Source organism: Scardinius erythrophthalmus, assembly GCF_964197995.2.
Source record: "Scardinius erythrophthalmus genome assembly, chromosome: 9".
NCBI classification, from domain to species: domain Eukaryota; kingdom Metazoa; phylum Chordata; class Actinopteri; order Cypriniformes; family Leuciscidae; genus Scardinius; species Scardinius erythrophthalmus.
The window spans coordinates 2,021,966-2,033,787 of NC_138229.1; the positions used below are offsets into that span (position 1 = coordinate 2,021,966).

The window sequence follows — 11,822 nt, forward strand, 5'->3', positions numbered from 1 at the left end:
CAAATACTCGCTTCCAGAAGCGCAGCGCGTGGCCTTTGAACCCATTGTTGTGCGCCGGGTGACGTCAGCGTCGTGTGAGCGAGAGAGAGAGAGAGAGACGGTTGAGAGAGAGAGAGACGGCGAGTGAGCGACAGAGAGAGAGAGAGAGGGAGAAAGAGACGGTTGAGAGAGAGAGAGAGCGTGGCGTGCGTCTGCACACAGACAGACAAAGACGGTGAACCGGAGGAACGGGAGAACGCGCTCTATTCCTCTCTCGCGTTGAAAACGGCCAGAAAACAATGAGCAGAGCGGCGTCGAGGCGGGACGCGTGATTTTACCGCGCGCTGGAGTTTGATTTCCTTTATTGATGCTTTTAAAACGGACTTTTTCTCCAACCGCCCCCCAACAATTAGCAGCTCCGCTAGCGGTTAGCATCATCATCACCCTCATCCTCCAGAAAACACGAGATAAGAGCGGCAAGCGGCGCGGGAGGACTTAAGGTGAGGCTTTCTCACGGCATTTACCGTGACTTTCCCTTCCACCGGTTTCCGTAACGCCCGGTTTGATTGTCCGCGTGGCGCGCGCGCCTGAGATCCACAAACAAAGGCGACAATGTGACTGATCATCTCCGGCTAGCGGCTCGGCTAACAACAACAACAACACTTCGCGTTCAACGTTCATATCTCTCGTTAAAAGAATAACTCATACTATTAAACCGATTTAGTGTCGTGGTCACTTGCTTTAACTATATGTAACAACGGCCGCTTGTCAAGAAATATAGCCGTTAGTAAGTGAGTCGCGCGCGCGGAGCTAAAGCTCACAATACAGACAAAAGAGACGCGAATTTGGAAACAACACGCGCACGAGCTTTAGCCGTTTATGTCACTTCTAATGGTTTTAATGTGTTATTTCTTCTAGTTTTGCTTGGGTGTCTGATGCACACGCGGGATAACTATGCCCAGTCCCTTGTTTCATCCCGATATCATGGATCACGAGATGGTTGTGAGCAGCACCGGGGCCCGGGAGAGCGAGCATGAGTCCCGGGACGAGGAGCATCAGGAGGCGCTCCGCTTCGCCCTGGATCAGCTGTCACGCATGTCATTGGAGAAGGTGGACTGTCTGGACGGGACCGCCGGGGAGAACTGTAACGGAGGGGGTCCCGGGGGGTACGTGGACCTGCAGATGCTCGAGCACGCGAACGGCTCGCGGGAATCTCCCGGTTCTTGCTCGCCCTCTCCGGAGTACGGGTACCACATGGCCAGCCCGCACTCCTCCTCCATCCTCGGGGAACAAAGCTCGGTGCTCCGCAAGAGAAGTGTCAACATGACCGAGTGTGTGCCCGTGCCCACGTCAGAGCATGTGGCGGAGATCGTCGGCAGACAAGGTAACTTCACTGCAACACTCACTCACATGTGACCATAAACAAGAGGAACACGTCCCAGTGCTGTCTGAGACTGACCAGTAGCAGAACACATACATGCAGTGCTTTCCCATTGTTCAAAGGCATTGCATTTCTTTATAGTCTCTTTTTACACAAGTAGTTATTTAAATAACAGTCTGCATGCAAATAACTACTTGCAATGCTTTCCTTTTGTTTAAATGCGTTGCAAGTAATAATTTGCATGTTAATAATATTATTTGTGGATGTTCCAAGAGATTATACTTTCTCTCTCTATATATATATATATAGATATAGATAGATAAAGAATATACACCGTTATTAAAATAATATTTTGCATGCAAATAACTACTTTAAATGCATTTGAACAAAGGGAAAGCATTTCAAATAGCTATTTGCATTTTAAATAGATTATTTGTTTATGTTCCAAGAGATTATAAACAAGAAATGCAATGCATTTGAATAATAAAAAAGCATTGCATGCAAATTATTAATATTTTAATAAGACGATTTATATTCCGAGAGATTATAAACAACATTTGAACAATAAAACACAATCTTACACTAGTACCAGTCGTGTCTGAGATTGTTCATCGCGTATTTGCATTGAAAAGTGAATGTTTACCTTTTCTTTGTTCCACGAGAGCATAACTAGTAAACGCACTGCATTCGAACAATCCTCACTTTAATAGTGTTATTGATGTCTGAGATTACATGCAAAACCTACATTTGAATATTTACTAAGATTTAAGCCTTCCTTTCTGTTCCTAGGCATCATAAACAATGCAACAGCATCAGAACAATAGTTGAGCGTTATAAGCGGTCAGCGAGCGGCCAGTCGCACATGCTTTATGTTTCTGTTAGTGTTTTTGCATGCATGCATTAGTGTTTTCGTACTTTTTTTCGGTTTGGCCGATATTTGTTCTGTATAGACATCGGTAGTGTGTCGATGGATGTTCTGCTCTGTTGTTAGTGTTGGAGGAGGGGTTTGAAGAGGGAGGAGGGGGTCTGGACGTGTCTCGCGCTCGAAACCAGACAAAAGAGACTCGTATCGACCGATGCGGATTCACGGGCCTCACGCCCATCTCACTGTCTGCTGATTATTGATCTCTGATCGCGTTTAGTTGAGCGTTATCCGCTCTTCTGCGTGCACTGGGGTCATGTGAGGATATGAGTTATGCAAGTATACAGGGCCACGCTAAGGCGTGTTTCAGCACGCGCGCGCCGTCTGATGCACGCGCCTGCTAAAATAATTAAACTGAGTCCATGCATTATGTGTGTTTGTGTAAAACAAGTGTGATTTATGCGCGAGCCGCGAGGTTTTGGCCCGAAGCGGCATTGTTCTCTTTGTTTGAACTGCCATGCGTTCAGGCTCGCGCTATGACGTCACCGAGCACGCGCGCCATTGGCTGAGCGAAAGAAGCCTCGCGGATTTAAAGGAACAGTGCGCCTCTGTTTGCTAACAATGGAAACACGTGATCGATAAAACTATAATATAGTGTCACTTATTGACGATGATATTATCTTCATTCTTATATAGCACAGTTTAATGGAACACGAGTTGCCCAAAGTGCTTCACAATAAACTGGAGCTGTTATATTGAAGTATTATGTACACATTAAATATTTTCTATTTAACTTTTTGTCTTTTGTTAGTTCATTTTGACAAATTAATTAAAAAAAATTAATGAGTTCATTAGAAAACTGCATAATTTGTGCACATCATCTTCATAATTATAGCACATAGCAGAACACTACTGAACAACAACAACATGTGACCTGATTATGCAATTTGATTTATGGTAGTCAATGAGGTGTCACTGTAATTGGCTTTAATTATCAATAATATACTGGAATTATTTCAAATGTGTTGTATAAATGTGCCTAAAATAAACTTTTTACATTTGCTAGTTAAAAATAAAATAATTTTATTTTTATATATATATATATATATATATATATATATATATATATATATATATATATATATATATATATACATACATACATATACATATACATATATATATATATATATATATATATATATATATATATATATAGTGTGTGTGTGTGTGTGTGTGTGTGTCTGTCTATTAAAATAATCTCATCAAAATGTTAATTTAATTATTATTGTTAATTAATTTAAATCATGTCATTTTCATGATCCATTTAAAACCTGTAGCATGTGACTAAAAATTAATAATATAATTAATGTTTTATATATGTGTGTGTGTATATGTTTATTTAATTTTAAATGGTTTACTTACGGATATTTATTTGGGCATTATTTAATTGATTACACTTGATCGAAAAAGTGTCACTATTATTGATGTTGAATATAACAATTACAGTATATTATATTAATGATTAAAATATATACATTAATATGTCATAATTCCCTTTTGCTTTTATTATTCAACCTTTTGTTCTTGCTAGATTATTTAAATTATTTAAACAAAAATGAACAGATATACCATATTGTCTCAATTATTTTAAATAATTTTATTAGTGAGTACATTAATATTCTTCATAATTTTATTATAAAGAGTTTTGAATTAAAGCATGCATTTGTATTAAATTTAGTTTAAATACGCAATGATAAATTTAAGCATGGATTTTTATTATCTTACATGTGTACATAGACTTTGATGGAACATTATCTCATGAATATGTGTCAAATTCTTACATTTAATCAATAAATTAAATTAATAAGACACAATAGGGCTGTTACTAATCAAATGAAATCAGTATCAACAAAATTAATCTTTGCAGTTTAGATGCATTTAAACTGCTGTTACAAATGCAAAAAGAATGTTTTGATGTTTTAAACATAAAATGTTGAATATTTGAGATGATTTTAAAAATTAAAACATACTTTAAATGTGAAATTAATACTACCAGTAGGTGGCAGCAAGTCACTGTTAATGAGTGAGTCATTGAGATTCAACCGATTCATTTAAACGTAACGAAGCATTTGACTCCTAATAAGTGAGTCATAGAATCATTCATTCAACCGATTCGTTCGTTCATTCAGTAACAAAACGCCACTGTGTGTTGCTCAGGAGCGCGAAACGGTCCTATGTCTGTCTGGAACTATTTTTGTTGGTGAAATAGAGCAAAAACCGGCAATATTGTGTCTAAAATATAAGTCTTTTAATTAACTTCTTGTTTATTGAACTGTTGTATAAAATCAAAATCACATTTGTAATGCTGATATTTGGAGAAAAAAACGGCACTATTCATGTGATATTGCCTATATCAAGTGATATAAATATAAGACATAGAGAGGTATTTTTTTTTGCCCCTTATCTTGAATATTGAGGGCATTAAATGCTTTTTAATGGACTAAATCACACAGTGAAAGCATGCGCTCTAAATGCAGTTCAACAATGTAATGTTTTTCTCTTGTTGTTTCTGCAGGCTGCAAGATCAAAGCTTTGCGTGCAAAAACAAACACCTACATCAAAACCCCCGTTAGAGGCGAAGAGCCTGTGTTCATCGTGACGGGTCGCCGCGAGGACGTGGAGATGGCGAAGCGTGAGATCATCTCAGCAGCCGAGCACTTCTCCATGATACGAGCCTCGCGCTGCAAAGCGGGCGCTAGCGGACCTGGCACTAGTGGCTCCCTTCCCGGCCCGCCAAACCTCCCGGGACAGACCACCATCCAGGTGCGCGTTCCCTACAGAGTCGTGGGTCTAGTGGTGGGACCCAAAGGAGCCACGATCAAACGCATCCAGCAGCAAACGCACACCTACATCGTGACGCCGAGCCGAGAGAAAGACCCGGTGTTCGAGGTCACCGGGATGCCGGAGAACGTTGACCGCGCGCGGGAGGAGATTGAAACGCACATCACGCTACGCACCGGCGCATTCGTCGACCTCCAGGGCGATAACGACTTCCACAGCAATGGGACGGATGTGAGTTTAGAAGGGCTCGGGGCGCTCGGGTTTAGCGGCGCGCTTTGGTCGCGCGCAACTCATTCGGCTCCGCCTCCTCCTCCATCGCAACTCCACCAATCCACACGCAAAATGTCATTATCAAACGCCGCGGAGTCGTTCTCGGTGACGCGCCGCGCGGCAGACGCCGGAAGCCCAACAAGCCCCTTTAGCACGAGCAGCGCCGGCGGGAGCTTCTCATTCGCCGGCGGCGACTCGACTCCAAATTTGCCGGCGACTACCGAAGATTTGGGTTTTGAATTCGGCGCCGCTAACATCTGGGCTCCGTTCGTGAACGGCGCGAAACAACAGCAGCCGGTTCGGCGCAACAGCAGCGGTCTTAGCAACGGCGCCGTAACCCCGCGGCTATCGCCCGACCCGGATCACCCGCTAGCTCGCCGCGCTCAAAGCGACCCGCTTAGCGCCCTCTCCTGGTTGCAGACGAGCGGTGGCGGCGGCGGGTCGTTCTCAGGCGGTAGCAGTAGCAGTAGCGGCGGAAGCACCACCGGTTACTCCTCCTGCTCGGGGTCTTCGCTCCCGGGTGGCTCGCCAACTGACTCTGAAGGCGGCGGAAGTGGCGTTGGTGTCGCCTCTACTATGTTGGGTCGCCTGAAAGCGGGCGCCCTGGCCGGAATGGTGCCGCGAGACTGTTACGTGTGTTGCGAGAGCGAAGTGACGGCTGCGCTAGTCCCGTGCGGACACAACCTCTTCTGCATGGATTGCGCCGGGCAAATCTGCCAGTCGCAAGAGCCCGAGTGTCCCGTGTGCCACATTCCTGCCTCGCAGTGCATCCGGATCTTCTCCTAAACTATTAAAGACTGAGTAATTATTAGATATGATGACACTATTCTGATTTATTGACAACAGTAATAACAATGATGATGATGATGAAACGAAAATGACTATTACCCACTCAAGTACTTGCGTAATCCTAGCCGTTCATGTTCCCATGGGGTTTTTTCCATTCATGCTTCTTGACTTTTTCTACTCGCAGGTATTTTACGCTGCACTTTTTGTCTAATGCGTTTGTTTTTAGAGGGTTGCCGCCGCTGTAGTCGTTTTTTAAATTATTTTCTAAAGATCTTGTTGTTTTCCGCATTCTGTTTTTAAATGCAGTCGACGACGACGACGGCGGCGTGAAACGCAAGACTGCGTTCATTTAGACCAAAACACCAGAGATATTAATGCTTAATATTTATACGTATCTGACGTACTAGTTGATGTTGACTCTGATAGAATAGTACATGTTATAAATATCATAACCGTGCATTTTTTTTGCCACACTACCTTAAAAACATTCACGCTCCTTGATGTTTTGGGACGAACGTCACGTTACGTTAGTTCATTCCAACAATCCACACTCCTGAAACAGGGTCGCTGGTATTCACAGTTAAACGTGGACGTGTGGAAACTTCACCTGTTGTGAACGGCGCCCTCTATCAAGAGGTTTTTGTAAGTTTACTCGAATGTTTCTCTGTTGTGAGTGTGAGTGAGTGTGTGTGTGTATGTGAGAGCCATCGCTTTTTGTGCACTGCGACACATTGAAATGTTCTTTCGCTGGAGTAAAAGTGTCTTCCGGCCCTCGTAAGAGGTTAAAGCGTTCCCGCACTTAGGTTCCCGCCGTTAAACATGATGAACGGTTTTTTAACGTGAGTGACAAGCCATGAATTCACACTCTAAAGGGCTTCCGGTTACACACTACACTTCAGGTCATCCCGCGTACGCGAAACGCTAATAAACAGGATTTTTAGTCCCGACTGAGTCCGTGTGGCAGCTAAATCACGCAGGGCTTCCGTACACTTCAGTGAGGGATCTTATGAAAGAGGTTTAGTTGTTGGGTTTGCATGATTTTGTACAGGTTTCTTTCTCTAAAGATCACGCAACTCGTTTTTTTTTACTCCTCATTTGACTCGCCGTTTCCTCTTTTCTTTGGCGTGTTGAAGTGATCGATAGTGCCAGAAAACGGTGCCTTGGTGGCGAAACTCGCCGCCGAGAAACGAAGATTGTGACGAACCTTCTCCGCTCTTCCAGATTTCGTGAATCACTTCGGACGAGAGTATTTGTATAGAGAGACGTGTCGTTAATCTGAGCCGGTTTTTCCCCAGAATCTGAGTTAGTGTAAAGGTACAAGACTAGTTTTTCCCACTCGTGTGTGTGTGTGTGTGTGTGTGTGTGTGTGTGTGTGTGTGAGTGACGTGTTTTGGCGATGAAGGTCAGTGAAGAATCACTCGTGGTTTTTGACCTGAAGTTGAATCGTTTCCCTTCGAACAGGGTTTAACTGAGGCGAATCTCAGGCAGTTTTGCATTGGAACGACGACAGACACTGTTTTTCCCATGAATCATTTGTTTTGCCCTGAACTTTTGCTCTCCTTTACGTTCTTTGCTTTAATCCTTTTTGTACGCCGAACCAAAAGTTATTTCAATAAGACTTTCAGGCCTAATTGTAAATATCCTCAATACAATCATTGGGATTTGTTTTCAAAAAGTACAACTTAATGTAGTTTTTAAAACATGTATCATTATTTGTAAGTTAAACTCTGCATGTCTTGAAGCCATGAGGCATTAGCTAATAATTTTCTAAAAATGAAAAGACAAAAAAAAAAAAAAACTTTTTTACACATTTTATTTTTACAATTTATTTGCTTACCTTGACATAAATATCCCAGATTATAATGTGACCCTTTTATTACAGCAAATTTATCTTTATTTTCCATATTTCTGTTTTTTCCTGTGTGCAACATATAGGCAATTTATAACAAAATGAGAAAAAATTATTGAAGAAATTTAAAATTGAAATATATTTTATTTGAAAGTTTATGGACCTTTTAACCGTGAGCTGGAACAATTGTATACACGTATAATTTGAGCTGACTTGACGGTTATAAGAAATGTATCAAGAGTTTTATTTTTTATGCTTCTTTAATAAAATCTTGTTTTTTTGTTTTTGTTTTTGTACTGTAAAACAATAAACCTTTGTATCCGTGTCTTCCTTTCTGTGCGCAGTGATATTAAAGGTGTGTGTAACGTGTGGGATAATAGAACTATGTGAACGGAGTTTGCTTTGATCAATGTTTCTGCTGTTTAAAGTTTTTTTTTTTTTTTAAATGAATCAACATTACAAAAAAGTTTACTTAAAATAAATAAATAGATAGCAGGTAAGAATATTTTGTATTCCCAAAAATACTTTGTTAAAATACTATTCAAAATTATTTTCTGTGGTGATCAAGAAAATAAAAATTTGAACGTTGTTGTTGTTGTTAAAAAATAACAGTGAAGAATTTTGTGTTCCCAAAAATGTTTTTTCTTCATTTTGACTCATTTTCATCTTAATGTTAAGTTACAAGTTAGGAAGTAACATTAACGATGCGTTTGATAAGAAAAATATCCATAATTTAAAACTTTATTGACTAAAATAACTAGAGGCATAAAAGCTTGAGCTGCTATGGAAGGTCAAAAGGGCCAAAACGTGTGAAACTGTTTCAAACGTTTTGGCCCTTTTTGCCTTCCATACGCTACTCATACGTCATACATCGTCATCCATCGTCAAGTGTTTCTCTTGTGGCGCAAGTCGACTTGTGTGTGTGTGGCCATCTGCCAGAAGCTAGTTATTTTAGTCTATAAAGTTTTAAATAAGTATAATTTTCTTACACGAACGCATCGCTTCACTTCAGAAGTCCTTTACTAACCCTGCGTTTTAATCATGAATGGATGCACTTTAATGGATTTCCAAAGACAAAAACCCATTCACTTCCATTATATAGCTTGGAAGAAACTCATATACACCTAGGATGAATTCAGGGTGAGTCAATCATGGGTTAATTTTCATTTTTGGGTGAACTATCCCTTTAAACAATTTTGTATGAAATATTGAAATGTTTTTACTATAAAACTCAGAGAAAATTAAAGCCATAAACCTAAACAAGTCGTGATCCAAATTTGAGCTTGATATCACAAAAAATGAGCTTTCATTGTTATTGTGTTTGGCTGCAGTACCGAACGCTTCCACTAGAGGAAATTCCCATTCATTTCCAATGCACTCATCTTTGACCGCAAACGTTTGACACTTTTTATCAGCATCATTTAACCTGTTCGAATCATGTCTTGATTGTGTTATTTTTTTCACACAGCAAGTGTCAAACTTGTTCAATTCTGATGAAGTAAAAAAAAAAAAAAATTTTTTGTCAAAAATGAGAAAACATTACAACATAACATTAGCTACATGTTATACTACAATAACATTTTATAATCAAGTAAATACTCAGTTTAAAAAAAAGACAGCTGGGCAAATAAATAAGACAAATCAACTTCATGAGGAGAGAAGAACAAAAGCCCGTCGTTTTATTCTTAATTGCTTTGAAGAAATAATCTGAGAACATAATGTTCTAAACATTCTAAATTCTTAAGATTAATTCTAAAAATTTTCATTAATCTTTTCAGGAATTAAATGAAACAAGCTCGTGTGACAATGTCGCTTGCTGCTGTTTGAGGAACAATTTACAGTAAGGTTCAATGATTTTTTTTTGAGCTTGTGTTAATATAGGTTCATGTTTTATAAAAATGCTATTGGTCACTCTTCATATTCATTCATTATTGTTATTTCAAGCAACTTGAAATGGCATGTGTATTAATTATGTTCAGAAATTAACAGCTGCCATGATTGTTAAATGGGTCATTCTTTTAAAAATATTATATATGGCCTATATCCCTCCTATAAAGCTGACGTTATTTAAGATCTGGAGTTTATTACTAGATTGCTAGTCGTAAAGGATGACTTTTTTTTTCATTTTTGGGATTAATTTAACAAAGTAAGGTATTCTGATCAGATTGTAATCAATAATTACATCAAACAATTTTACAGTTGAAAGTAAAAAAAAAAAAAAAATGTTCAATGAAAATTCCTCTCACTAACATTAAACAATATATAACACCAATGTCAAAATGAACCAAATTAAAAAATAAAATAAATGAACTTTTCATTAAAAAAGTTTTAATGTGGAAAACACTGACTAATAAAAAATGAAAGTACAAGCGTTCTTTAATTTTACTACTTATTGCTAATTTTCTTTTTCCCCTTTTCACTAACTTTTTTTTTGTGCATTTCCAAAATATTTATGACCCAAACACAATTTTCCCATGTTGACATGGACATTTTTACACACATGCTTGTCCTTTAGTTTATTACAGTCACTTAATAAAGCTTGTTTCTCCATCAATGCAGGTTTTTAATAAGAAACACAGAGTCAGTTGATCATTGTTGTTTTAATAGGAAGCAAATGCTGCAATAATCCACTATCATCCTCATTAAGAACAATCAAAATGGTTAAAAACTAAAATTAGAAACATCCCCGGTATAAAAACACCCACTCATGCCAAGAACATCAGAGACATTATTCACAAGCTCTTCTTTTGAAAAACGAACAGTGAAAGAGGAAAGTCAATCGGACCGGTCAGTTTGTGGCAGGTTAACATTAAGACACGTGCTGCCACCATTTACTGGGTTTCCCATCATGCACTTGGTTTTATTCACAGCGTCTGCGGGCATGCATGCATGCATATGAGTCTCTTCATGCCCGTTTGTGCTTCAGCGTGTGTGTGTGTGTGTGTGAGGCGATTTAAATCACGTCTCTGCCATCTTTCTAATGTCAAGGCTCGTGTGAATCAACATTCAGTGGCTGCGCTGCGTTTGGTCTCACAGGAAATCAAGCATAGAGGGATTTTAAAGCTGGTTTAAAAAAGAAATCGTATTTTCCACAACACGCTAAAGTCAACAAAAAATGGTCTAACATAAAAAAGGGTTATTATCGTCAACTAATGTAATAAAACATATTCATTATTTGAAATTAAATTGAAATACAATAAAATATATGTTAAAAAAAACATTTCAGCTAGTTGCCAAGGCAACGTTTCTCATTTTCGTTTAGTTTAAATTGAACTAAAATAATCAAAACTTAAACTATAGACAAATTCAAGGAAAATAATAATAAAATTGTCAAAAACACTACTATATTACTAAAACTTTAACTCAAATTAAAATGAAAACTGAAATTATAAAAATAAAATCTAATTCAAAATATTAACAAAAATTATGATAGTATATCAATTATAGTAAAATAAAGTGTTCAGATGTGCAACAAACTTACATTTTTTTATATGTATTATATATTTACAAACTTATGTTAGCTGCGATTAATCGACTTGGCGACACTAATATATATAGATTATAAGTGATTAATTGCGATTAATCAACTTTATATATATGTGATTAATCGCATATATATATATATATATATATATTAGTGCTGTCAAGTCGATTATTCACGATTAATTGCATATATATTAATATTAGTGTCATCAAGTCGATTAATCCCACATATATATATATATATATTAAATTAGTGCTGTCAAGTCGATTAATCTAACAAAAGTCTGTGAATATATAATATATACATACGTTTGTGTGTATATATACATATATACACACACACATGCATATATAATATATTTACA

General features: G+C 38.4%; 1 protein-coding gene across 1 annotated transcript; it reads left to right on the top strand.

Annotated features, from left to right (window-relative positions):
* The first annotated feature begins 21 nt into the window (after positions 1-21).
* Positions 22-8,605, top strand: LOC308696292 (RNA-binding protein MEX3B). Its single transcript, XM_081374829.1, has 3 exons — positions 22-479; positions 898-1,363; positions 4,801-8,605. The coding sequence occupies exons 2-3, from the start codon at positions 934-936 to the stop codon at positions 6,120-6,122; spliced, it is 1,752 nt and encodes a 583-aa protein (XP_081230955.1). The 5' UTR covers positions 22-479; positions 898-933; the 3' UTR covers positions 6,123-8,605.
* Positions 8,606-11,822: the final 3,217 nt, after the last annotated feature.